Here is a 27660-nt window from a genome sequence, read left to right as displayed (position 1 = left end):
GCACTCTGTTCTGGAGGTTTAATTACCTGGGCAGTATACATAGATGGCAGCTTTATGAACATGGTGGCAACCAGTCCTGTCCAGACTTTGTGATATTTTCCAAGCCAGACTCAAAGACTGGGTCAGAGATTCCTAGTGTACCCCATTTCACACGGCCACACCCAGGGATCAATCCCTTCCAAAGGGACCAAAGGAAATGGACATTAGGCTGCGTTGACAGTAAAAACCCAGTTGATGTGATGTCTGTACATATTCAAAGCTTTGTCAACTAAAATCAGTGATATGACCGACAGCCAACAAGATGTGAATTCTACTGTACCATTTCACCTCCTTCTTCTCCAGTGACCATCTCAGTGGACAGAGAACCTGAAGGTCCAGCTGGCTGACCCTTGAGGGGCTGTCTTAATTTGAGTTTTCAGAAGCAGACCCCGAGGCAAGGACTGGGAAAGAGTCCCTTATTTGAGAGGTAATCCCAGGAGCACTGGAAGGGGTGGGGTAGTGACACAGGGAAAAGAACAAAGCCAATAAAGTTGTGGAATGAGCAGGTTCCCACTGTGGGCAATGGGCTCAGTCCTGCTGGGGACCCCCCAGGAGACTGGGAAACTCACCTCTGAACTGTCGGGATGAAGGGTGGGCCAGCCAGGGACTCAGCCACCCCCTCCTGTCCCCCAGTGGCTGAGGGTCGCCCCTAGGGTGCTAATGCCCACACTTCTGGACTGTGCCCCCTGCAACTGCAGACGTTCCCAAGCCAGATAGATGCAGGAAGCTGCCAGTGGGCTTAGCATCTCTATGCGACATTGAGGGTGGCCTGGGGGGATGGACAGGGCACCAACGTCTAGTGGGAAGTGGCCGCCTTCACCCAGAGACTCCGGCTCTGTGTCTGTCTCCTGAGAGACAGCGGTTCCCTGACTGTCCTTGGGAGGGAAAGAATGAGCCATGGACACAGAGCACCTCACTCCTGCCCACACCTGCCGCGGGTGGGCTGTGGGTCTCTGAAGTCGTTTAGCCTCAGCAAGGGTGAGATCCCCCCTGACAGAGGGGCGATCGGACCGGGTTATCTGAGGGTAAAATATACAAAATCCAAAAGGCTGTTCCGAGGCTCCCGTGAGCTAGTGCAGGGACCTCCCGATTCACTGTATTTGCGTCCTGTGTCTCTGATTTCTGCTACATCCAAAATCTTCTACTATTACTCACCCCGTATTTTTTTCAAATTGATTCATGTTTATTGACATGCATTTAAAAAGAAACTTTTTTTTTAATGTCACCTGCTATAGAGAAAAGGTAGTCATAAAAATAAATCCACAGCTATTAAAAAGCTATTCCTCCATGCACTCCCACTCCACCAGGGGTATGCAGCCACTTCCCAAGAAAACTAAGCTGGCGTCCATCACATCACGTGACCTGTAATAACAACTGTAACAGGCAGGTCACGTGCATTATTATGTCATTTAACTCTCACCAGGCATGCAGACAGATACCTGCTCCTATGGTGGTGGGAACTGGCATTGCTCCCATTTTCCAGATGAAGAAGTTGAGTCTCAGAGAGATGAAGCCTCACAGATACTGAGCAACAGCGTGAAGGGTCTTGCTAGCAGGCTACCCTCCTGTTCTGGATGGCACAGTTCTTGTGGGGAGAAGTGTCTTTCCCCGGACCTGGGAACAGCCACGCCCATGGCTGTGCTGACCCCGCCCGCCCGCATGCTTGGTCCCATCTTTCCCCAGAACCTTCGTAACATTCTCACGGGACTCATACCCCAATTGTCCACACACTACATCACAGTATGATGGGGGGAAATGGTGGAATGCCTTTCCCTTATTTTTCATTTTCTTTCTACTGTCTTATTTTTCTACTGGGAATAGGCATTGCTTTTGTAATAAGAGAGAAGAACAAACAAACAAACAAACAGAAGATTTGAGCTTGTTTTTAAATCCAGTGTCACTTGCCATCAAAGGTAAAAAGAAGGACTAAGTTCTTTCTCTCTCTTCTTCAAGGAATGCCCAGGATGGCACCATGTAAGCAACAACCTTAGGGCCCAGTCCAGAGAGAGCCCTGCTTGCAGGGAGGACAAATAGTCACAAAGCACAATGAGGTGGTGCTGCGGAGGGGCTGAACTGGCACCCAAAGGTGAAGGGTGTCAGGTGCCCCTGTTCCTGAAGGCCTCGGCCGATGGATAAGACGGCGGCCCTACCTGACAGCCTGGAATCGCCACTAAAAACACAAATGGGGGTGAGCCACAAGTGTCAGCTGAAAGCTGAGTGAGGTCAAATGCTAATAAGGCCCCAGTCCACTCAGACTTCCAGCAGGCCTTGGGTCCTTGCAACCCAGCTCAGCACATGGCCAGTCATGAGCTGTGTGCTTAGGGCTCCCCTGCAGGACACCCTCCCCGCCATCTCTGTGCTCACTTCTGAGTGCCCATCTGTTCCACTGGCCTGAGACAGTCCAGCTTCTAACAGTCAACCTGTGTAATTACTGACAGCATCTCCTTCACACAGTGTCCCGAGTTGGACAATACATTAGATGCTCACACAGAGATGGTCGCAGAAATATCATACAGTCAGTAACATACACAAAGCAAAATTCAGTGTCCCTAGAGTGTAGTTCTGACTTTCCCACCAACTAGTAGAATAATCCTAGACAACAGACGTTGGACGAAGCCAGGAAATTAGTGGCAAACACTCCGAGCTAACCCTGAGCTAACCCTGACTGTCTGAAGTTGCCTGGGGTTCCATGTGGAGAAGAATCTTTTTTTTTTTCATTTATTTTATTGAAATATAGTTCATTTACAACGTTGCGTTAATTTCTGCTGTACAGCAAAGTGATTCAGTTATACACATATATACATTCTTTTTCACTTTCTTTCATGGTTTATCACAGGATATTGAATACAGTTCCCTGTGCTCTGCAGTAGGACCTTGTTGTTTATCCATCCTATATACACTAGTTTGCATCTGCTAACCCCAAACGCCCAATCCATCCCTCCACCACCACCCCCCTCCCCCTTGGCAACCACAAATCAGTTCTCTATGTCTGTGAGTCTGTTTCTGTTTCATAGATAGGTTCATTTGTGTCATATTTTAGGTTCCACATATAAGCAATATCATACGATATTTGTCTTTCTCTTTCTGACTTACTTCACTGAGTATGATAATCACTAGGTCCATCCATGTTGCTGCAAATGGCATTATTTCATTCTTTTTATAGCTGAGTAGTATTCTGTTGTATATAAATACCACATCTTCTCTATCCATTCATCTGTCGATGGACACTTAGGTTGTTTCCATGTCTTGGTTATTGTAAATAGGGCTGCTATGAACACTGGGGTGCATGTATCTTTTTGAATTAGAGTTTTGTCCGGATGTATGCCCAGGAGTGGGATTGCTGGATCATACGGCAACCAGGTGGAGAAGAATCTTAAGGCCACATCTGGGTGCAGCAGGGAAGGGTGATCGATTTTATCAGCAATGAGGTTAGGGGTGGGGAACGGGGAAGGGGGAAGGCAGCCAGGTACCCTGAACAAGCAACCCTTCTAATAACCAGTTCCCATAGGTCCTTCCCCTCTGACATCTGAGCTCTGAAATAATCAGAAAAGGATAATGCTTACAGCTCTTTGCCATCCCTGGTTTTGCCCAGCCTCTGTGGTCCACAGTTATTCTGCTATCTGGTAGTCAAGTTCTCCTGGCTACAGCAGAAAATCCAATCAGTTAGGATGGTGATGGAGGATCCAAAGAAGGAAACTGCCCCTGCAAAGAACAACTCCACCCAACCTCTGCAGGTGGGTCTCCAGCAAGAGGCTAAGAATCCTGGTGCCTCGCACAGGGCAACTCTTCATGCTTCAAGAGTGCGGAGCTTGGGGGTTCCCTGGTGGCGCAGTGGTTGAGAGTCCGCCTGCCGATGCAGGGGACACGGGTTCATGCCCCGGTCTGGGAAGATCCCACATGCAGCGAAACAGCTGGGCCCCTGAACCATGGCCGCTGAGCCTGCGCGTCCGGAGCCTGTGCTCCGCAATGGGAGAGGCCACAACAGTGAGAGGCCCACGTATAGCAATAAAACAAACAAACAAAAAAAAGAGTGCGGAGCTTGAGGGTAAAAGGAAATTTCGTCCTCTATTCTCTTGAGACTTTCCCTGGGGAGGAGTAATCTCAAGACTCTTAGCCAACAGGATAAGGTAGCATTGCATCCAAATAACCACTGCCCGGAGCAAGTTTCCTCCTAAGTTTGGTGCAAACAACAGCCAGTCTCTGTAACGCTGGCCCATTTTGATAGCCAAGCAAACCAATGAGCTTAACCGTCTAGGGATCTCTCACGAGCTCATTTAGCTTGTGGTAGAGGAGTGTGTGTGGGTGTGTGCATTCACTCACAAAGATGTAGTTGAAATTACAAAGTCAAGAAGGAGAGTGACACACAGACATAGAGAACAGACTTGTGGTTGCCAAGGGGAAGGGTGGTGGGGGAGGGATGGATGGGGAGTTTGGGGTTAGCAGATGCAAACTAGTGTCTATAGGATGGATAAACAACAAGGTCCTACTTTAGAGCACAGGGAACTATATTCAGTATCCTGGGATAAAGCATAATGGAAAAGAATATGAAAAAGAATGTATATATGTGCATAACCGAATCACTTTGCTGTACAGCAGAAATGAACACAACATTGTAAGTCAACTATACCTCATTAAGATAAATTTTTTAAGAAAGAAGGAGAATGACGGCAAAAGAAATCGGGGAATCCTGAAAGAACACAAAGAGGCAGTGCGTGAAACAATCGTTCAGCCATTTAGCTCAGTCTGGTCGTGAATCTACTCAAACCCGAGGACGGGCTCAGCTCACCTTGTTTAGCCGTTTGAGCATGTCTTTCAGCAGCAGCTGACACTCACACTCATTTTCATACCTGCAGGTGGGACACAGAAGGGATAGTTGGGCAGCTTCCGTGATCCGGCACGTGTGGTCACACAACTAGCATTCAGTTAACCTGAGTCCTACCCCCTCTCGTTAAGGGAAGCAGGAGCTGATGCTGCATTTTGGAGCCCACTTCTTCCCAAACTTCTGCACGTCTCGGCACACGCAGGAAGTGCCGCCAGTGGCACCATAGATGGACAGGAGTCTCCCAGCCCGGAGTCCCAGCCCCAGCCCCCCAGTGCCCTCTCCCAGCCACCCGAAGACGCAGGAATCAGATCCCAGCACACCTGTACCCCAAGTGCGGCGGCAGCACAGAGACTGGGAGGCTGTCCTAACGATCTATTACATCAAACACCACTAACCTGACCTGGTCCGGATACCCTCTACTATTGTATTTATCATCATGTGTCAGCTTTTCTGGATTACGCCATTTAATCCTCACGAAACCCTGGAATACAGCAGTTCCTGTTACCCCCTCGGGAAAGATGAGGAAACCGAGGTTGAGAAACTGGCCCGAGGCCTCCGCAGGTGCTCCTGGCACTTCACCCGCATCTGTGCGGCCTTGCCCTGCAGAGCAAGGGCCTCCTGTGGGGTGGCAGGCAGGGCAGCCTGGACGGGTCAGAGAGTCAGTGCCCCTGGGAGCAGCCTGCAAGCTCTGACAGGGCGAGTGGGTACGTACACAGCCTGGCTCCCTGGCCCTCAGCTGGGATCACTGAGGTGTGCTCCCCACCCCGCAGGTGGCCTCCGGTGGCCATGCAGGTAACTTGCCGGGTGATGCGCTCAGTGTTGGCTCCTTCCTTTCCTGCCTATAACCTCCTCACTCTGCACTGGTGCTCCCTGATGCCACCTCCCAAATAAGCGACTTTCTAAGGCTCGGCTTCAAGGACTCCAAACTAAGAGAGGGGTGCAGGACTCAGATGTGAGTCTGACAACAAAACTGTGTCCTGACAGCCACACCGTGCTGCTTGGGTAGAGCAGGGACACCCTCAAAGTTAAACATACACAAGATTAATAAAGCAGCAGATACTAGGAGCAGGTGTATTTTTTTCTCCTAGTCGACTTCTTCCCTGGACTTCTAAAAAATGGTAAAGATCAAGGAAGCAGAGAGACCCCAGAAATCATTCTGGTCAGAACGAGTTTCCTTCTAGGGGGAATTTCACCCCCTGAAGAAAAAGAGAAAGCCCCTTCCCAAATGAACCCCCACCTCGTTCCCTGCAAGCTGCCCCCAATATCCATTCTAATAGGACTTAGAGCCCGTCACGTTTGGTGGCCACAGGGCTGCCTAGAAAAGAGACTGCATTTCCCAGCCTTCCTTGCTGCTCAGTGTGGTCCTGACCAATGGGATGTAAGCAGGTCTGTGGCCCCTTCCAGGTATCTGCAGTACGAGATGGTGTAGGTGTGTCCTTCTGCATCCCTTCCTCCTGCACCTGAAACATGGATGCCACCTTCTTGAAGACCACACAGAGCCTTCTGGGCCTTGAATACTGTAGGGTGCCATACAAACTGTTAGTCCAGGCCTTACACAAGAAAGAAACACACTTCTGTTTGGATAAGCCAATGTCAATTTGGAGTTTACTTGTAGTTGAAACTAATCCTAATTAGCACTCAGCCTAACCCACAAAACATCGCTTTCTGTGTCCCTGTACACCCATGCCACGGGTTCAAGTCAAGGACTTTATACTGTGACAGGTGCTGGGAAACCATGCCTCAGAATTAAAAGTCTTGACCTCAGGGAAGAACATGAGGTATAGGAACACTGTTCTAAGTGCTCCCGGTTCTAGAGCCACCTAAGTAGCTCAGCTATAACCAGGAAGCAAAATATATTTGCATCAGTTTTACTTTTCACACCAGGATGTCACATTTAACAGTTTCTTTTCTGTGTGGCTCTAATGGAGCCAGAAATGATGTTTTTTAATGTTTAATTAGCTTTAAGAATAAAACTGTTAACAAAATCTAATTTTCTCATTGCTTTTTCCTGCTAAAAACATCCAAGAATTTCTGTAGCTTAAAAACATATTTAATAAACAACATATTAATGTGATTTTCATGCTTAGACAAGCCTAGATATTTTATTACAGACAAGTGATTTCATTATAAAGAATTCATTGTAAGAATTCATGATGTATTCATATATTCATAGAAGTGAATATAAAAGTGAATTCATAAAGTGGAAAAAAAACACTTTGGCTTCAATTACCTGATTGTTTTACAGGATTATTTTTGGTTTTCAGCATTTGTATAATTGACTCTATTCATCACTGTATTTTGGTAGTTTTGTTTTTATTTGTATTTAGTTTTTATTTTATTTAGCCTTTGTTTGATGTGCTGAAGACCTGATTTTGAAATTATTCAACTATCCAGGTCAAGAACATGCCTAACAAGGCTGCATATACCTTCCTATTTCTGCATTAATTTCACCTGGTTCTGGCTAATCATCACCTCACCTCTGGAATTAAACCAAACTCGATGTGTGTACCCATGCATGTAGATGGGTATGATTTTTATAATGATTTTCAAGTCCCACTACTCAAGTTAAAACATCAAAACTTCCCCAAGGAGGCAATGGGAGGGAATAAATTAACGAGAATTATCAAATAAATCACAGAGCCTGAAGGGTTGGCTCCACGATGGACATACAACTCAGAACATACAACTCAGAGCCAAGTAAAATCAGGAGGACTCAACATGGTCACTCCTCCAACGAGGGCTCCTGGGAGTCATGCTGGCCCAGCCAAATCACAGCTGACTGTGGCCCAAGGACCAGTAAAGGCCATCTGGGGATCTCAAGTACTCTGATGACCCATGGAACTGCCCTGGGTGTCAACCAGCATTCACTTCCATTCTCTTTAGGGAACATGAGCTTAGTATGAATAAGTCCTACCTTTGGGCCTCACTCCACAGGAGTCCAAGAACAGCTTCTCTGTAAGACACAGTGTTCTGGAAAGGGTATGGGCCTAGGGTGAGAAACCCAAGTTCAAGTCCTGCCACTCACAGGCCCTCTGCAAGCCTCAGTTTTCCCTTGAAGGGTCACAGGGATTTTCAGGTGCCTTCTTCCAGCTGCAAACCTACTTCTGTGGATCAAAACCAGAAACAGGGATTTCCCTGGTGGTCCAGTGGTTAAGACTCCATGCTTCCACTGCAGGGGGCACGGGTTCGATCCCTGGTCGGGGAAATAAGATCCCACATGTGCAATTTGGCAAAAAAAAAAAAAAAAAAAATGAAAACCAGAAACAGAAGGACTGATGGGAATGGAATCGATGCTTATGATCTGATAAATATGCTCAGTATCCAATGCTGAATACCCTGCCCACGACTGGGGTTGAGAATGTGGAACTCAAACACAAAGCACGTTTGAAGAAAACCCTCTGGCTACCCTAGACCAGAGGTCCTCAAACCTGGCTGTTCACTGCAATCACCAGTGGAGCTCATTTAATATAAAAAACCTGGGCCCCACTTGAGGTCCAGGATGGGGCCTGCACATCTGTATTTTTTAATTAATTTATATAATTTTTAAACAGATAAATCTCTTACATGGTTAGAGACTTTTTTTTTTTTTTTGCAGTACACGGGCCTCTCACTCCAGACGCGCAGGCTCAGTGGCCACGGCTCACGCGCCCAGCCGCTCCGCGGTATGTGGGATTTTCCTGGACCGGGTCACGAACCCACGTCCCCTGCATTGGCAGGCGGACTCGCAACCACTGCACCACCAGGGAAGCCCTGGTTAGAGACTTTTTTAAATGACAGAAAAAGGTAAAAGTCTCCCTCTCACCTCTGCTCCTACTTCCTTATTCCCATAGGTAACCAGTATTATTAGGTCTTTGTGTGTGTGCTTGTGTCTTCTTTTTTCTTATAAAAGCAAAAAATCTCTACTCTGACTCCCGTCTTTTTAAAATAGATGATAATAACACACTATTTTTTCACAATTGCATAGTATTCCATTGCATGAATGAAGCACAATTTTAAACCTGACTCCTATTAACAGGCCTTCAGGTTGGTCCCAGGCCTTTGCTATTGCAGATCACACTGCAGTGAATATCCTGGTGGACATGCCCTTTGACACCTCCTGGAGTGAGTATCAGAGGGTAAATTCCCTGAAGTGCCCAGCTGAGTCAAAGCGCACACCCATTTATCACCTGGAAAGATGCTGACAAATTGCTGAGCATCTTTTTTCTTTGAATAGCTTTTTGGGTGATTTTAACACATTATTCAGTCTGTCAAAAGGGGGGACATTGCCCAGGAGCAGGACCTCTGAAACTTCAAGGTTGTTAACTTAAACGACGAATCACCTGGGGGTCTTTTTCAGAGTCTGATTCAGGAGCTCTGGGGTGGGCCCAAGAGTCTCCATTTTTAACAAGATCCTGGGTGATGGCAATGCTGCTGGTCCATGGATCACACTTTGAGGGGCCAGACACTAGCAGGCACACGCTGAAGCAATGTCCAGGTGTCCGCTGTGATGCAGTGAAGGCCGTTAGACTTAGCATGCTCAAGACTTGAATTCCAGTCCCAGTGCAGCGATCCACCAGCTGAGTGACCTTGCCCCCAATCTCTACATTGTCTGAACCTCAGTCTCCTCATCTGTAAACTAGGTGCAGTACCGTCTATAACAGGATGAGGCTGTGAGGATTAAATAACATCGACACATCTCAAAAACACTGTGCTGAGCAGAAGGAGCCAGACACGTAAGAATATGTCTAAAAGATTCCAGAACAGGCAATAGTAATCTATGGTGACAGAAATCAGAACGCTGGGTGCCTCTGCTTGGGGGGACTGGGGAGAGGGAACCAAAGGCTGGGAAAAGGCAGAAGGTAACTTTCTGGGGTAGAGGAATATCTTGCTTGTTTTAGTAGTTACATGGGTATCTATTAATACATTCGTCAAACTCATTGAGCTACACACTTAAAATCTGTGCATTTCATTGCATGTAACTTAGATCTAGACTCCAAAAGACATTAACTGCAAATTACACCATTTCATGCAAACCGTGACGTGCCACCAAAATGGAAGCTAGTCCTATCTTAGGGAGATGCAGCACGTGCGTGCCTCTGCTGGGATGAAGTCACCGGTCGCCTGGGCCCAGAGACGGCCCTCCCAACTCCGGGGGCAGCGCTCTCCCGGCCCGTTCGTTACTCCCATGGCTGCGCTTACTTGCTTTGGAACTCGCAGAGGGTGCGCTGCGCCTCTGCGCCCTGGCGCTCCAACCGGGTGCGCTCGGCAGCCAAATCCCGGGCGCGCTGGCGGTTGCCCTCGACGTGTCGGGCGAGGGCATCCTCGGGGCCGGCCAGCTCGTCCAGGCGCTGGAAGGCGTCCAGCTGCTTCCGCAGGACGGCGTGGCGCTGCTCGAGCGCCCGGGCCCGCTGGACGTGGGCGGCTACACGCTCGCCGAGCCCCTGAAGCTGCGCCAGGCTCGGCGCGGCCGCCCGGCCCTCCACCAGGCTGTCCGGCGCGGCGGCATGCGCTGCCTCCTCGGCGCGCTCATACTGCTCCTTGCGGGCCTGGAAGACGTAGCTGCGCCGGTACATGACTCCTCTGCGGGCGAGCGTGCAGCCGGCTCCCGGAGGCCCCTTATCGAGACAGCAGCGCGCTAAATAAACATCGGAGGCCCCTGGCACGCCGCTGGGACGTTCCAGAGCCGACCAGCTGTTGCTCAGCGCTGCGCCCAGCCTCGGGGGAGAACAAAAGAGCGGTCGGCCTGCTTTTGTGCGCTGGATTAGCGGCCCATACAGCTCTGGGGGTTGAAAGGTTACATTGGGCAATGTGGTTTTTGTTCCGTGATTGTTAAAGCCCGCTGTTTTATGAGTAAATGGAGGGTCAGGAGGACAGGAGAGGCATGCCTTTCTTTTGACTGCTTCCACTGGGAATTGTGAAGGAAGCCCAAGGGAGCTTGTTAAACTTGGACTAGACGGAGAGCCCAAGGACCCCTGGCTTTGTCTCTTCTCTCTCTTTCAGTCAAGCTCTCAATGCCAGAACTTTTTAACAATACCATTTCCTTTTCTGATTACTTAAGCGATTCTTTTTCGTAATTGCAACATGACATTCAGGACCCCTACTTATATTAGGGGTTCTTAACCGTGGATGCAAAATCAAATGGCACCTCTGGGTAAATTGTGCGGTGTATTGCAAGTAAGTTCTTACTGATACTTGTGCATGTTTGTAACCAATCTCTTCTTTGTACAATAACTCAGAAAAGTTGTCCTTATTATATTATCCTGACTCTCATGGATTCTGAAAACCTTTCCAGACTAGGAGATACAAGCAGAGCTCCATCAGGACATTGGCATAATAGATTATTTGAACCAAAGAAAAAATTCTTAAAGATTTGATAAATTGGCCAATTCTCAATTACATAATGTGAAGGAATTTTTTTTTGCCACTATGTTTCCTTTGAATTTGTATTATGGAAATAACAAAGCTAGGCTTTGACAAACTTAAAAGTAAATTGTGGGTGTTAAAAGAAATGAATAGCATCTGATGAGAATGTTCCTAAATATAAATATTTTGTCCTATCTCCAGTTTTAAAAATCATTATCAAAAGCCTGTTTTCATAAAAATAAGGATTAGCAGTGCCATATAATTAACTCTATGGATTGCACATAGTATACTACAAATTAACGCCATAGTTATCAAAGATCAAGAAAATTACACAGAACTTTTTTGGTTTCTCAGAATTTATTTTTTTCTCCAAAAGGACTATAATAATGGATTCAGTCTGGAATGAATCTATGTAAGGGCCAAAGTTGTGCTGGTGGTGTGGTTATTATTCTATTTTGCTGTCTTAAGCCATTTAAAAATAGATTTTATGATCAAATCAAGGAGCACCAATGAGTATTTTCTATGGTATGGCACACATATACCATGCTGATTGCATGGTAAATTGGTTTCAGGCTTCCTAGAGAGCAAAACCAACGTAGGACAAGAATAAGTTATTTTAAAAAATCATTCATTCCCTCTGACATCACGTATCAGTCAGCTATTGCTACAGAACAAAATGGCCGCCAAACTAAGTAGCAGACAAGAAGTCTTTTATCACTCTGTCCCAGGTCTGCAGCTCAGCTGGCTAGCTCTCCTGCAAGCTGCAGGTCTTCTGATCAGCTGGTGCAGCTCTGCTCCAAATGTCTGTCATCCTCCTAGAGCTAGCAGTGACAGAAGGACGAGAGCAAGCCCAGGCACACAAGATTGTCCCAAGCCCTTGTTGGCATCGCATCCGCTAACATCCCATTAGTCAAAGCAAAGCCCACAGCCACTGCCTCAGTCAAGAGGCAGGGAAGAGGCATGGCTCACCGAAGGCCATGGCGAGGGTGTGGGTGTGGAACTCTGTCACAATGGAGTGAAGCATTGGGACCAGCAACCCAGTCTACCACTCATAGAAATCCCGTTTGAGAAAAATATAAACTTCCAGGAACATAACAAAAGAAAAAATATTATTTCCTTTTAATCCAGTGGAACAAACACTTAGAAAATATCTACTCACAAAGCATCCTCTGGAAGAGTTAAATATTGAACAAGGTCAAGTCCCTACCTTTAAGGGGCAGGAGACAAATTCCTACTCAATGAATGAAGACACAAGGAAATCTGGGAGAAGTTCTAAAATAGAGATGGTAATAAAACTCTGTGGTTGTATCAAGGTAGCAGCAGTGAGCGGTGTGTGGGCAGGTAGGGAAGTTGGAATTCCAGGCAGAACAGCATGAACGAGGTGTGAGCCCTGTGCTCCCCAAACGTGGTGAGGCTAAATCGAGACGGGCATGGCAAGAATGGTCCCACAAGGGTAAGTTCGAAGGCCTCCCGTTAGTGGTAGTGGATTGAACATGGGCATGATCTCTACTCCCTCCCCCAAGCCCCACCAAAACTGGCAGCAAAGAATGTTTTTAGATTAAAACTCCACAAAAATAAGGAAGAAAAGAATACAGTGGACAAGATATGTCAACAAATTTTCAGGAGACTGACTTAGCACAGTGGAGAAAGCTAAGAAACCTAAGTGTCTCGGGGGTATGGGAGAGGAAAACAGCTGGTTCATGCAAGAGAACCTCAGAAATCTTAGGAATTGGATGTACCAGATATGGCAGAAGATGGAGGTGAAGGGTAGCATTACCGAGTCCAAGCTCGTACTGCTCGCCACACGACAGGCCAATAAATGGAGAGGAGAGTTATTGGGGGAATGAATAGCGACTTTATTCAGAAAGCCAGCAGCCCGAGAAGATGGTGGACTCGTGTCCCAAAGAACCATCTTCCCGAGTTAGAATTCAGGCTTCTTTTTTTTTGTTTTGTTTTGTTTTTTTTTTTTGCATTACGCGGGCCTCTCACTGTTGTGGCCTCTCCCGTTGCAGAGCACAGGCTGCGGACGCGCAGGCTCAGCGGCCGTGGCTCACGGGCCCAGCCGCTCTGCGGCATGTGGGATCTTCCTGGACCGGGGCACGAACCCGTGTCCCCTGCATCGGCAGGCGGCCTCTCAACCACTGCGCCACCAGGGAAGCCCCAGGCTTCTTTTATACTAAAAGGGGAGGGAGGGTGGCTGGTTGTTGCAATCCTCTTGGTGCAGGAATCTGTTCTTGCAGCTGTCCAGGTAGGTCTGGTCACAATGCTCCTATAAACCTTCAAGAAGTATTATTCTCCACCTGCAACTTTTTATCTCTATATGAATGGAAAAGTGTTATACCTTTAAAGGTCAGAGCCTTGAGAATAGGTTCTCCTGTGTATTTCAGGCTATAGGCAACATTCTTTTACAAAAGGTGCGGAGCCTGCATGACTAAGCCCTGGCAAGAGAGCACAAAGGTTAGAGCTAAAGGAATAGATTCAATATGGAGTCAGGTTTGTTCTCTGTTACAGTAGAGCTGAAACACAAGAGGGTTGCCTGAGAGTCTGCACAGGAGCAGTTAGAATTTCAGATCTCCTACCCGACCCTGCACAGCCAGGCAACCACCCAACCCCCATCATGACAGGAGACTGGAAGTTATTCTCCAGTGAAATTGAACAAGACCAAGTTGCCAGGCACAGCCAAGGGTAGAATGATGGCCAGTTGAAGCCGATGGGAAAGAGAGGCAGCTGCAGACAGTGGGAGGTGGGCCAGCAAGTCCTTCTGGTCCCAGTATGGGCACTGGTAGAAGGGGGATAATCACTTACAGAACGAGGGTCACCATACCTCCTAGTTTACCTGAGACCATCCACGTTTACACCCTTTATCTCAGTGTAAGTGTAGGTGGCACCCAGTCTCAAGAGTATTGTGGTTTGTCTGAGAAGGACACAACAAACATCTCATCCTGGCCCTGGATGCATAGCCTGAATCTAACCATATAAGGAAACATCCAGACAAACCCAAAATAAGGAACATTATTAATAAAAATAGATGGGAACAATGTTCTTTAAAATGTTAATATCATAAAAGACAAAGAGAGATGTGGAAAGACTCCAGATTAAAGATGTGACATCCAGATGCAGTACTGATCCTAGACTGGATCCTGTGCTGGAGGAGAAAAGATGCTGTAAGATCATCGCTAGATCCTTTGGCAAAATCGGAAGATGGACAATAGATTACACCTGTATCAATGTTAAATTTACTGAAGTTTATGCCTACGCCACTGCTAAGTAAAATAATATCTTTATTCTTAGAAAATAGCCTCTGGGGACTTCCCTGGTGATCCAGTAGTTAAGAATCTACCTTCCAATCCAGGGGACTCAGGTTCGATCCCTGGTCGGGAAACTAAGATCCCACGTGCCGCAGGGCAGCTAAGTCCCGCGCACCACAACTACTGAGCCTGCGCGCTCTGGAGCCCATGTGCCACAACTAGAGAGAAGCCCGCGTGCCGCAACAAAAGATCCTGCGTGCCGCAACTAAGACCTGATGCAGCCAAATAAATAAATAAATATTTAAAAAGAAAAAGAAAAGAAAATATCCTCTGAACTATTTAGGGGTAAAATGCATGATGTATGTAACTTACACTCAAATGATTTTTTAAAATTACATGCATAAATATATACATAAACATAAACATTGGGGCTTCCCTGGTGGCGCAGTGGTTGAGAGTCCACCTGCCGATGCAGGGGACACGGGTTCGTGCCCCGGTCCGGGAAGATCCCACATGCCGCGGAGCGGCTGGGCCCGTGAGCCATGGCCGCTGAGCCTGCACGTCCGGAGCCTGTGCTCCACAACGAGAGAGGCCACAGCGGTGAGAGGCCCGTGTACCGCAAAAAAAAAAAAAAAAAAAAAAAAAAAACATAAACATTAAAATGTATGGAAAGAGGAAGAGAAGGAAAATGGGGCATAATAATAACCATAGGTGAATCTGGGTAAAAGGTATGCGGGTGTTGTTTGTACTATTCTTACATAGTTTGAGATTATTTTCAAAAACATTTGTGAAAAGTGTGATCACCTTATACATTAAGCACTTTGCAGTGTAGACATCTAAGAATTATTACTTGCTTTACCTTATAGCCAACTAGCTACATAAAAGCAAAGAGAGGGAGAGGGACAGAGGGGAAATGGTTTAGTCAACTGTGCAAAAACAATAGGAGAAAATGGTCTATAACCATTGACCAATTTTAATCATGTGGAATATGTGATGACATAAGTGAAAGAGTTTATAATAAACATGAAGGGGAGCAGATAAAACAAAAAACCAGATGCACAGTGATTATAGCCATATAACAACATACATATAATTAGAAATTAGTGTAATATGCCAGGTTTTATGTTCATCACATCTTTTTATTTCCATTTCAAGTTGTTTCAATACATGACACTTTAAAATTTTTGTCCACTGAAAAAATAGGCATAGATGGCTTGCCTTTTAGTCAATTTCATACTCTAGAGGTTTAAGCCTTCCCTTTCAGTTCAGATACATTCTGAGTTGCTCTGGGCTTTTTATAGACATAAAGGGTAGTGGAGGGGTCCCTGCCGTCTACTAGCTGTGAGGCCTTGAACAATCCAGTTAACCCGCTTTCTGAAAAGATGGAATTGAGCTCAGGAATCACTACCATCTGGCTGCTCATTATGGGCTGAATTGTGTCCTCTAAAATTCATATGTTGCAGCCCTCACCCCCCAGTTCCTCAGAATGTGGCTGTATTTTGGAGACAGGGCCTTTGAAGAGGTAACTAAGATAAAATGAAGTCATGTGGTTTGGTCCTAATGAAATATGACTGGTGTCCTTATAAGAAGAGGAGATTAGGACACAGATGGGAGCAGAAGGGAAAACCACACGAAGACACAAGGAAAAGACAGCCGTCTACAAGCCAAGGAGAGAGGCCTCAGAATAAACCACCCTGATGACACCTTGATCTCGGACTTCTAGCCTCCAGAATTGTGAGAAAATAGACTTCTATCGCTTGAGCCACCCAGTCTGTGGAACTTTGTTGTGGCAGCCCTAGCAATCTAGTAGACTGCCACAAGCATTCTGATCCTGCACGGTCTCCTATTAGGGTCCGTCCTTTCCCAGGACATACACATGTCTGCCACAAGAGGGCCACGCTGCCCCAAGAGTGCCTCCTGGCCCCAGGGCCACTGCAGATGGCAGAGGGGGCAGCTGGGTGCACAGATGCACAGCTTGAAGCCTTGCCACCAAACTGGATCAACTCAAAAGGCGAGTCACTCTGGAAAGGCTCGTGTTGAGTAAGGTGGCCAGCAACCCCAGAGTGAAAGGGCAAACCTCTGACCACCCCCAATGCCAGCTCCCTTAGACTGGCCTCCCCATCAGCTCTAAAGCAGGCTTGGCTGCTCTGTAAGTGATGCGACACAAAGGAAGAAACACACTCAAAAGCAAGGCTCTCTCTCCAACTGCACACACGCTGTGGACGCTGAAGGCCTTCTGGAAAGTGAAGCCATAGATTCACTCACTATCAAAGCCAGGAGGGCACTGAGTATCCACTTGCTTTTCTCAGGGCCCAATACAGTAACTGAAGCAAATATCAAATTTGATGACAGACGTATTCCTTGTGGTTTTTGACTGATGGGACCAACAAAAGGCATAACAACTAAATGCAGTGCATGATCCTGAACAGGATTCTAGACCAGAAAAAACAAACAAAAAAAGCTATCCTGGAACATTATTGTGATGATTGATGAAATTTGAATAGATAGCAATATTATGTGTTAAAATGTCTAATTTTGATAATTGTTCAATTGCATATGAGAAGATGACCTTGTTCTCAGGAAACACATGATGGTTTAAGGGATGATTAGACACAATATCCAACTTACTTGCAGTGGTTCAGAAAATAAATAATATATATGCATATGTAATAGGCACACATATAAATCAATGTGAATAATAAATAAAACATGGAATAATAAAGCAAGTAGAGAAAATTGCAAATAATTGGTGGATTTAGGTAAAGGGTATAATGGGAGTACCCTATACTATTCCTGAAACTTTTCTGTAAGTTTGAAATTATAACAAAAGAAAAAGCTACCCTCCAAAATCCCAAACACCTCTGGAAAATTTTTGCTGAGAGTAGATGCTTCTTAATGATAGCAAGAAAATGCAAAAATGCTCCTTTGATTCACCAGATGGTATCATGGTCTCGGCAACCAGGATTTCACTGATGACCAAGGCAGGAGTTTAACACACTAGTGATGAAGGGGTTTTGAGATGTATCTGGACTCACCTCCCCTGAGCACCAGACGATGGGGCACAGCCTTGGAATGTCGTTGAGACAAGGTCATACCTACTCATTCATCCTTGCTCTGGTTATGCATGAAAAGTGGCCATGCCTGTGACCTCAGGGATGCAGCAATGAGTCATGATCCCAGCAGGCGCCATCCTCAGGACCAAGTTTGGAGAAGTCTCTCTCACAGTTATAATTTCTTGTGGCTTTCACTCTAGCCATGCTATTCATATTTCTGCTCTGTGCTTCTCTTTAAGATATCATTAAACAGACCTACTACCATGCTCAAGTTGGGTCAGCCTACATCTGAACCACCCACTTTTCTTTTGGAAATAGATTGTCAAGTGGTTTGATGTATCATCGAGCCACAGTTGGCCAACTAGCATGCTCATTTTGCCTAAAAGGAAGATGTTCCAGACCCCAGTTTTTACCAGTAGGAAATGGATTGCAAGGAATTAGGCACAAACATCCATGAAAGCATTTCTAATAGAACTACACAGTCACAGATTTAAACCTACATCTGGTATACCCACTGTTTTTATGGGTCCTTATCTACTTCCTTATTGCTATCAAGAGGAACTAATTGAACTATGTCACAAGAGAAGATGTTCTATCTTCTGAAGTTTACCAACTTCTCAGCTTTGACCTGAAATTGGGACAGCTGATATCCCAAGCTATTTTATCATCTATTTTCAGATTCTGCACTCAGGGATACTAAGACTATACATTTTACGCCCTAACTTTCAACTCTCAGACCTAAATTCCACATAAAGTTTTCTAATGAAAGTTCTAATTATCTGGTTTGCAGAAGATTGCCATTGTTTGGAAGGCATATAGTGTTACTGAGTCCAAGCACATACTGCTTGCCGCACAACAGCCAATAAATTGACAGATGAGCTGTTAGGGCAAGGAATAGCGACTTTATTCAGAAAGCCAGCAGCCAGAGAAGATGGTTGCCTCATGTTCCAAAGAACCATCTACGCCAGTTTGAGTTCAGGCTTTTATACTAAATGGGGAGGGGATGTGGCTGGTTGTTGCCCACTTCTTGGTGCCGGAATCATTTGTTCTTGCAGCTGTCCAGATAGGTCTGGTCACAATGTTCCTATAAACCTCCAACAAGACAATTATTTTCTTTTCTGCAACTTTTAAAATTCTTAAAAAAATAAATAAATAAATAAAATAAAATTCTAATATGAATGGAAAACTGTTAATACCTTTAAAGGTCAGAGCCTTGAGAATGGGCTCTCCTGTGTATTTCAGGCTATAGGCAACATTCTTTTACAAAAGGTGCAAAGCCTGCATGACTAAGCCCTGGCAACAAAGCACAAATGTTAGAGCTAAAGGAATAGATTCAATATGGAGTCAGGTTTGTTCCTCTCTGGTACAATTCCCCACTGTCAATGTCCATTCCACCATTTTGCAGGAAAAGGGGTGACAACCGCTCTGCTGAACGGGCGTGATGTGGGGGTGATTGTGGAATGGAACTGATCAACTTGGGTCAGGAAGTATTGCCAGGTTTGGGCAACCATGGCTCCCCTTTTTATGGCCCTTTCACAACACTCAGACAAGCACTTGAACATAAACATAAATTCCAGCACTTGGTATAAGGATACCCAGGATGCTCTGCTCTGTGCTATCTTTATATCCTGCCAAACATTTCAGAAAGGGGGATTATTTCCCCCGCCTTGGTCCTTTCCAATGAGTGGCTGTCTCCAGTGTAGTGAAACAAAAGAGAAGACCAAAAGTCATCATTACTTATCTGGTAGGAGACTTGGCTTGAAACAGCAACTTAAGATATTCTAATGGCTCACAAAACCAAGTCCCCTTTTCTTTCTTCTGTCCAGTTTCTGGAGGAGCGAATTTTCCTCAGGTCTGGTGAATCCATGGCCTTACATCCTGGCTAACCTAACAGAGGAGGGAGTGTTTAGCAGGACCTCATACGGTCCTGTCCGCTTAGCCGCAAGTTGATGTTTGGGTCCTTGTTCTCTCCAGGTTTTGAGGAGAACTCATCTCTGTGCTAGAAGGGATGCAGGAGCACCTCAGTTGAGTAGGCAGACCTACTGGAAGGAAACTTTTGAACAGAAGTTAGTATACGGCTAGAGTCTTAACATGATTGGCAACTGCCAGGTCCTTTAAGACGTCCTACAGATTCTCCCACACAGGCAGACACCTGGAATGGCCTAGCATACAATATTTCAAAAGGGCTTAATTTAAGCTTGCCTCTGGGAGCCACTCTGATCCGTCGCAGGGCAACTGGCAAGGTTTTATCCCAAGTTAAATTAGTCTCTTGACATATTTTAGCAATGTTCTTTTTTTTTTTTTTTTGCGGTACGCGGGCCTCTCATTGTTGTGGCCTCTCCCGTTGCGGAGCACAGGCTCTGGACACGCAGGCTCAGAGGCCATGACTCACAGACCCAGCCGCTCCGCGGCATGCGGGATCTTCCCAGACCGGGGCACGAACCCGTGTCCCCTGCATCGGCAGGTGGACTCTCAACCACTGCACCACTGGGAAAGCCCAGCAATGATCTTTTTACTGGTTTTTTTTTTTTTGGCTGCACCACATGGCTCGCGGGATCTTAGTTCCCCGACCAGGGATGGAACCCGTGCCTGCTGCAGTGGAAGCGTGGAGTGTTATCCACTGAACTGCCAGGAAATTCCCAGCAATGTTCTTTTTAAATGTATGATTCATTTTCTCAGTTTTTCCTGTTGATTGTGGTCTCCAGGATGAATGTAGTTTCCAATCAACATGCAGAGCTTTAGATACCTGTCAGGTTATAGTGCAGAGAAAAGCAGGCCCATGGTCACTTTGAAGGGTGCTGGGCCATGCAAATCGGGGGCTAATTACCTTAAGGAGAGCTTTCACTACTTCAGAGGTTTTTATTGTCTGGGTGGAACATGCTCCCACCCATCCTGAAAAAGTGTCCACAGACACTAACAAGTATCTGAAGTTTCCTGCAGCTCATCTACCTGCCAGTAGGTTCTCCGTGGGGCAGGTTCCTGTATACAGTACTGAGTTGCCATGGGGGGTGCTGTGTCTAGCAGCAGTCTTTGCATTACTTTTAGCACAAATCATGCAGTTCTGAGTGACTTGTTGGATGTCCCTCTGTAGGTTAGGCCCCATGTTATACTTCTGAACCCATTGTAAGGTGGCATCTCTCCCGTAATGGGTACTATTATGAATGAGCCTCAGGACGGGGTCCAAGCCTCGGGATCAAAACAATTCTTCATGCACTATATTTCCAGCCGGGCGAGGTGTGATCAAGGGTGGATCCCCACTCCTTAGCCCTTTCTTTGTCCTCTTCTGAATACACCGGCGGGTATTTTGACAGATGGAGCTGAGGAAGAAGTGACCCTCTCACGGCTTGATAATCGCCTTCTTTGCAGCTTGGTCCGCTAATTGGTTTCCTTTGAGTTTCGCCTCTTTGGTGGCCTGGGCGGTGCATTACGGCCTCTCGTGAGGGCTTCTGAACTGCTTCTAACAGCGACAGGATTTCAGAAGTGTGTTTTATGTCCTTATTATTTGAGGTAAGGAGGCCCCTCTCTTTCCAGATTGCCCCATGAGCGTGCACCATGGAGAATGCAGAGCGGGAGTCTGTGTATATACTCACCCACATTCCTTCAGCAATAAAGAGAGTTCTTGTCAGAGCAAAGATTTCTGCCTTTTGGGCTGAGCTCCCCGGGGGCAAGGCTCTCCTCTCAGCAGTCTTCTCTGGGGTTATTACTGCATACCCAGAGCATCGCCTACCTGGTCCGTGAAGCTGCTCCCCATCAGTGAACACTTCCAAATCTGGCTGGCCAAGCCTTGGTCTGCTAGAGCACACTGGGTCCATGATGTTCAGGCAGTCGTGCTCTGAGGATTGTGTGGCTTCAGTCGGGAGCAATGTGGCTGGATTGAGGGCTGAAGTGACCTGGAGTCTTACGTTGGGATTGTCCAAGAGAATGGCTTGGTACTTTCCCATTCTCCCAGAGGTCAGCCAATAGCCCCCTTTTTTGTTCCAGTAAAGAAAGGAAATAGTGAGGGACACACACAGCGGTAAGTTGCCCCGGGGTATATTTCTCAGCTTCCTGAAGTATGTCACAAGTAGCAGCTACAGCTGGAAGGCAAGGGGGCCACCCTTAATGATATGATCTAGCTGCTTCGAGTAGAGGGATGTTGCCCAGAGCTTGAAGTAACACCCAGAGACTTATGTCTTGTCCTTCATGGATATACAATTTTAAAAAAATAAATTTATTTATTTATTTTTGGCTGCTGTGCGCAGGCTTTCTCTAGTTGCAGCGAGCAGGGGCTACTCTTTGTTGAGGTGCGCGGTCTTCTCATTGTGGTGGCTCCTCTTGTTGTGGAGCATGGGCTCTAGGCACGTGGGTTTCAGTAGTTGTGGTACACGGGTTCAGTAGTTGTGGTGCATGGGCTTAGTTGCTCAATGGCATGTGGCATCTTCCCGGGCCAGGGTTCAAACCCGTGTCCCCTGCTTTAGCAGGCAGATTCCTAACCACTGCACCACCAGGGAAGTCCACATTATTTTTTCAAGGCAACCTGAGTTTGGGGGTAACACACACTGGATCTGAAGATGCTGCTTTGCCAGGATTTCTACGTGATGTCCGTGTGATGCTAAGAACAATTCTAGGGCATCTCAGAGCTAACAAGCCGATGTTCCCAAGGCTGCATTTGGGGCACTAGTTTGCTGAGTCACTTGCAGTGCTGTTCTGCAGCTGCCTCTTAGGACCTCATAAGACCCAGCTGTTAAATTTTCAGGAATTTGGGGAGCTGGTTGACACCGCACTGGTAGCTTGAAATCAGCCAGGTGGGAATATTTACACCACAGGAATTGACAAACACCATAAACACAGTTCAGGACATTTGCCCCTTGAAAGTCAGGTGTTCAACATCTACTGCCATCGCATTACCTGTGAAATAATATAGATCCATCTCTCCAGTGGCAGATGTTGATGGAGAGAAACTTTTGATGTCTTTTCTTCAGACTCTGCAAACTCAAAGAAGAGAATCAGGCTTCCCAAGTATGTTATGTAAAATGGTACCCTAAATTTAAATGCTCAGCTTAAAAAAAAAAATTAGACTAGAATCAGGGTATATAGCCTGAGAAAATGGCTTGTTTTGATGTCCAGTTGGCTCAAGAAGTTTCTGAAAATTAATTTATGATAAGTTGCCTTATAAAGTTAACATAGCTCCCAAAATGTTATGGAGCCATTTCAAAAACTGGGGAAGTCAGCCAGGAAATTAAAGTGTAGCTCTGTAAAGGAAGAAAGAGATTTATCTCAACAATAGTTGAGACCCAGCTGGAGGAATTGGTCTTTATTTTAGTGGAAAGGGAGATAGCAATCCCTAGCTGATCTCAAGATTTATTTTTCCCCCTGAAATAATAGCTGACCATTGGCTCTGTTGTTTTTGGCTAAGTTTTCTACAAACAAGAGTTTTGCAGCTGCAATGACCTAACTTGGAAAACAATTTGATAACATTTTGTAGAAAACACAAAACATTTGTTTTACTCTTTCTGAAGACCAGCAGTGGGACTAGGGGGAGAGCATAATATTTTGCCTTGAAACAGAAAAAAAGTTAATAACATCAGGGACTGGAAGAATACTCAGTTCAAATAAAGGTCATCTAAAGCCCATGAAATGTTGTCTTTCAAACCAGTAATGAACACGCCTCACACAACCAGCTAAAATCCTGGATCCATTCAGTTGGTTATTAGGGCATAAATGGAGACCTTTATCATACAACAAATAGTTAGCTCGGCAGCTAGTTTTGACAAAAACAGCAGGAACAGTGGTTAGCTGCAAAAACAGACATGTTTTAGAAGAACCAGGAGAACACTTCTTGATGTGGTTGGAAAAAAGAAAAGCTGCTTGCAGTGACTCGGATTTCAGTTGGATGAGTGCAGACAATCCAAATTAGGCAACATTATTGCTGATAGTTTGTTAAAAAAAACCAAAAAATTATATCAGCTCAGCTATCAGCAAAATGCCCTCCCAAAGCTGATTGAATATGTACCAGTGAAGTTATTTGAAGTAACTTGATACACTGTGTCATATCATAGGACATATAGATTAAAACATGGATGCTTGAGTTAAATAGTCCAGGTTTAAATCCTTCATGACCCATTAGCTATGTGATCTCAGCAAAGAGATGATCTCTCTCAGCCTCACATGCTTCATCTATAAGCTAGGGATGATATTAGTTCCCAAAACATGTTGTTAGGGTTAAATTATGTGCTTACAATGGTCAGTGCTTAATAAATATCAGTCATTATTTTTTGCCTGTAGCCTGACTTACTTTAAGCACTTGTGTTGACTTGGAGTCCCCAGAAGCAGACCCTGAGGCAAGGGATCAATTACAAGTATCATTGGCGCTCTGCATCCATGGGCTCCATCAACCGCAGATTAAAAATATTGGGGGGAAAAAATTGGGGGGACTTCCCTGGTGGTCCGGTGGTAAGGCTGTGTGCTCCCAATGCAGGCAGCCCTGGTTTGATCCCTGGTCAGGGAGCTAGATCCTGCATGCCACAGCTAAGAGCCCACATGCTGCAACTAAGAGCCCACACTCTTCAACGAAGATCCTGTGTGCTGCAGCTAAGACCCAGCACAGCCAAGTAAAGAAATAAATATTTTTTTTAATAATAATAATTAAAAAAATTTTTTTAATAAATAAATTTATTAAAAAATTAAAAAGGCTTCCCTGGTGGCAGAGTGGTTAAGAATCTGCCTGCCAATGCAGGGGACATGGGTTCAAGCCCTGGTCCAGGAAGATCCGACATGCCGCAGAGCAACTAAGCCCGTGTACTGCAACTACCGAGCCCACGTGCTGCAACTACTGAAGCCCATGTGCCATATTGAAGCCCACGTGCCTAGAGCCCCTGCTCCACAACAAGAGAAGCCACCGGAATGAGAAGCCCACGCACCGCAACAAAGACCCAACACAGCCAAAATAAATTTATTAAAAAAAATAATAATAATTTTAAAAAATATTTGGGAGAAGAAAATTCGGGGGGATTCCCTGGCAGTCCAGTGGTTAGGACTCCATGTTTTCACTGCTGAGGGTGCAAGTTTGATCCCTGGTCTGGGAACTAAGATCGCATAAGCCTCACAGTGTGGCCAAAAAAAAAAAAGGAAAAAAATTCCAGAAAGTTCCAAAAAGCAAAACTTGAATTTGCCCACGCTCAGGCAACAACTTACATTGTATTTACCACTATTACACAGCATTTACACACAGGTATTATAAGTAATCTGGGGATGATTGAAAGTGTAAGGGAGGATGTGCGTAGCTTACATGAAAACACCACACCATTTTATAGAAGGGACTTGAGCACTTGGGGAGGGGTCCTGGAGCAAATATCCCGTGTATACTGAGGGATGACTGCAGTGTATTTGGGAGAGGATCCAAGATAGCAGTAGATGGGTGGAGATGTGGGGCGGGAAGGGAAGGCAGTGAATCATGGGCAACTGGGGCTCACTGCATCTGGGGCCTCTTGGAGACAGAGCAGGATGCCCCACAGAGACATCCCACCTGGGGTGAGGAAGCTGGGTTCTTATCCACCAACTCCCTGTCCATCTCTGTTTGAAGGCGGGTCCGAGGGCAGCTTTCAGGGTTAGAGGAACGTGTTCAGGGGACACTGGAGGGGCACTGGTAGAGCTTCTAGAACCTGCATTGTTGTTTTCTGATCATTACATGAGCTGAAGTTCCTCTACATATTTAACAGGTCAACCCTACAGCGATAATAATGCAACAAAACAAAACAAAAAAACTGTATTCATTCTATGCTGGTTTTAATGGAGGTGCTAAGAGAAGAAATAAATTATGTAACAAAAAAATTTGTAAGTTTCCCTCAAATCAACACAGCACTGGGAATAATATATGGAGTTTAAACCCTAATTCTGCTTTGAATCACTTACTTCTTCCTCAGTACCTACCACCTGAAGCTAGAAATGTATCTAATGTTTTTCATAGTGCTGTGCAATAGCTAAGTTTTCAAGCAAAAGGAAAAAAATCCCTCTTTTTCCAAAAATCACAAAGTTTTAACAGCTGCAATAACATGCCTCCCCAGTAACTGAAACCACTCAAGGTTTTAGGAAAAATAACGTATTAAGACTTTCCCATGCATCCAGTCAGAGGTTCAGATACTAAAGTGGTAATTAACACCTATAAACTCCATTCCTAAATTGAGAAATTTATCTGTTACATAATCTGATCATTTGTGTCTTTTTCATGTGAAAAGAGGAAAGTCCGTATATATGGCCAACATTTCCAAAATAAATAACTGCCTCAGAGAAAAAGATTGAATGATTTGACCACATATTATATAGACTTTTTTGTGCTACAAAAAAAAGCCCCCAAAACAAAAAAACCTAACAGCAACAACAACCCCCAAACAATGTTAGATGTTAACCAAAAATGGAGGGAAAGCTTGCATATTGGATAAAAGACGAAGTACTACATAAAGATCACAAATCAATCCAAAAGGACAAATATCCGATAGAAAAGTGGACAAACAACAAAAGCAGCTGAGAATTTTATCTGTTACAGAGTCTGACCATGTGCGATATTTTCAAATGAAAAGAAAAAGCCGTATATAAGCAGCCCAGGTTTCTAAAGCAAATAATTATAGAGTTTGATATGAAATGTTAAGGAGGAAGTTGCATGGTCAAAAAACATGAAAAGATGTTCAAGCTCATTATTCATCAAATACTGCAAATATAAAATGAGAAAGTGGTACCTCCCAGCTAATTGGTGAAGGTTAAAAAGATTATTAAGTACCTACCTACCATTGATGTGGGTCCAGGACCTGGACAGCCATACACTATTCCTAGGAATGTAACATTTCTAGAAGGCAAACTGACAACATACTGCATATTTCTTTGGAGAGCTCAGGAATTTCGACCTAGCAACTTTACTTACAGGAATTCAGCCTAAGAAAATAATTGGACAAATGTCTGAACATGTTCTCAATGGATGCTGTATCAGTTTGGGCTTTCCAGAGAAACAGAACTAATATTATATATATATTGAGAGTGAGAGCGGGAGAGAGAGAGAGAGAGAGATGAATTGAGAGTGAGGAACTGGCTTATGCCACTGTTGGGGCTGGTAAGCCTGAAATCCGTAGAGCAGGCTGGCATTCAGGTAAGAGTTGATTTGCAGCTTCGAGTCTGAAATCCATCAGGGCAGGTCAGCACGCTGGCAATTCAGGCAGGATTTCTACTGTTACAGCCTTGAGGCGAAATCCCTCTCCAGGAAACCTCAGTTTTGATGTTACAGCCTTTAGTTGATTGGACACAGTCCATTCACATTAGGGAGAGCAATCAACTCCTCAAGGAGTGTTTGACCAAGACACTGGGCACTGCAGCCAAGCCATGATGACCCATAAAATTAACCACCATGGATGGTCATGCCTGCTGCTTTACAGAGAAAACAGGAATCATCAAAAGACACTCTGAACTTCCACCTGGAGTTCCTAGTCCAACACCCCTTTTCCCTTCCCGGGTCTCCTCATCAACATTTGAGTCTGTTTACCCCATGCCCTTTCTTTCTTTTTTTCTTTAAAAATTTTTTTGGAGTATAGTTGATTTACAATGTTGTGTTAGTTTCAGGTATACAGCAAAGTGATTCAGTTATATGTATACATATATTCACTCTTTTTTAGATTCTTTTCCCATATAGCCCATTACAGAGTATTGAGTAGAGTTCCCTGTGCTATACAGTAGGTCATTATTAGTGATTGATTTTATATATAGTGGTGTGTTTGTGTCAATCCTGATCTCCCAATTTACCCCTTCCTCCCCTTAACCCCCTGGTAACCAGAAGTTTGTTTTCTACATCTGTAGATAAGTTCATTTGTAGCCTTTTTTTAGATTCCACATATAAGCAATATCAAATGATTTTTGTCTTTCTCCATCTGACTTACTCTAGGTCCACCCATGTAGCTGCAAAGGGCATTATTTCATTCTTTTTTATGGCTGAGTAATATTCCATTGTATGTATGTACCACATCTTCTTTATTCATTCATCCGTCGATGGACACTTAGGTTGCTTCCATGTCACACATGCCCTTTCTTGAAGCATTTTTCTTAGCTCCAAGATTCCACTTGCTTCCGGGTTTTCCATTTCTTTACTCCTTCTTAGCCTCTTGAAGGGATCCTCTTCAAATTCACATCCTTGAATTAG

At 45.2% G+C, this 27660-nt stretch overlaps 1 protein-coding gene across 1 annotated transcript in view; it reads right to left on the bottom strand.

Annotated features, from left to right (window-relative positions):
* The window catches only part of BFSP1 (beaded filament structural protein 1), a gene marked incomplete at both ends in the record, with an annotated part of 38228 nt that extends 27815 nt beyond the window's left edge, over nt 1–10413 (bottom strand). The window contains 2 exons of the mRNA XM_079718341.1: nt 4826–4886; nt 10040–10413. Of these exons, the coding sequence (XP_079574467.1) occupies nt 4826–4886; nt 10040–10413 (435 nt within the window). The remainder of the gene's footprint in view (nt 1–4825; nt 4887–10039) is intronic.
* Nucleotides 10414–27660: the final 17247 nt, after the last annotated feature.

This window comes from Hyperoodon ampullatus (genome assembly GCF_949752795.1).
Source record: "Hyperoodon ampullatus genome assembly, chromosome: 14".
NCBI classification, from domain to species: Eukaryota; Metazoa; Chordata; class Mammalia; order Artiodactyla; family Ziphiidae; genus Hyperoodon; species Hyperoodon ampullatus.
The sequence above is the reverse complement of the archived record's forward strand: the minus strand, read 5'-3'. Positions and strand labels throughout refer to the sequence as shown.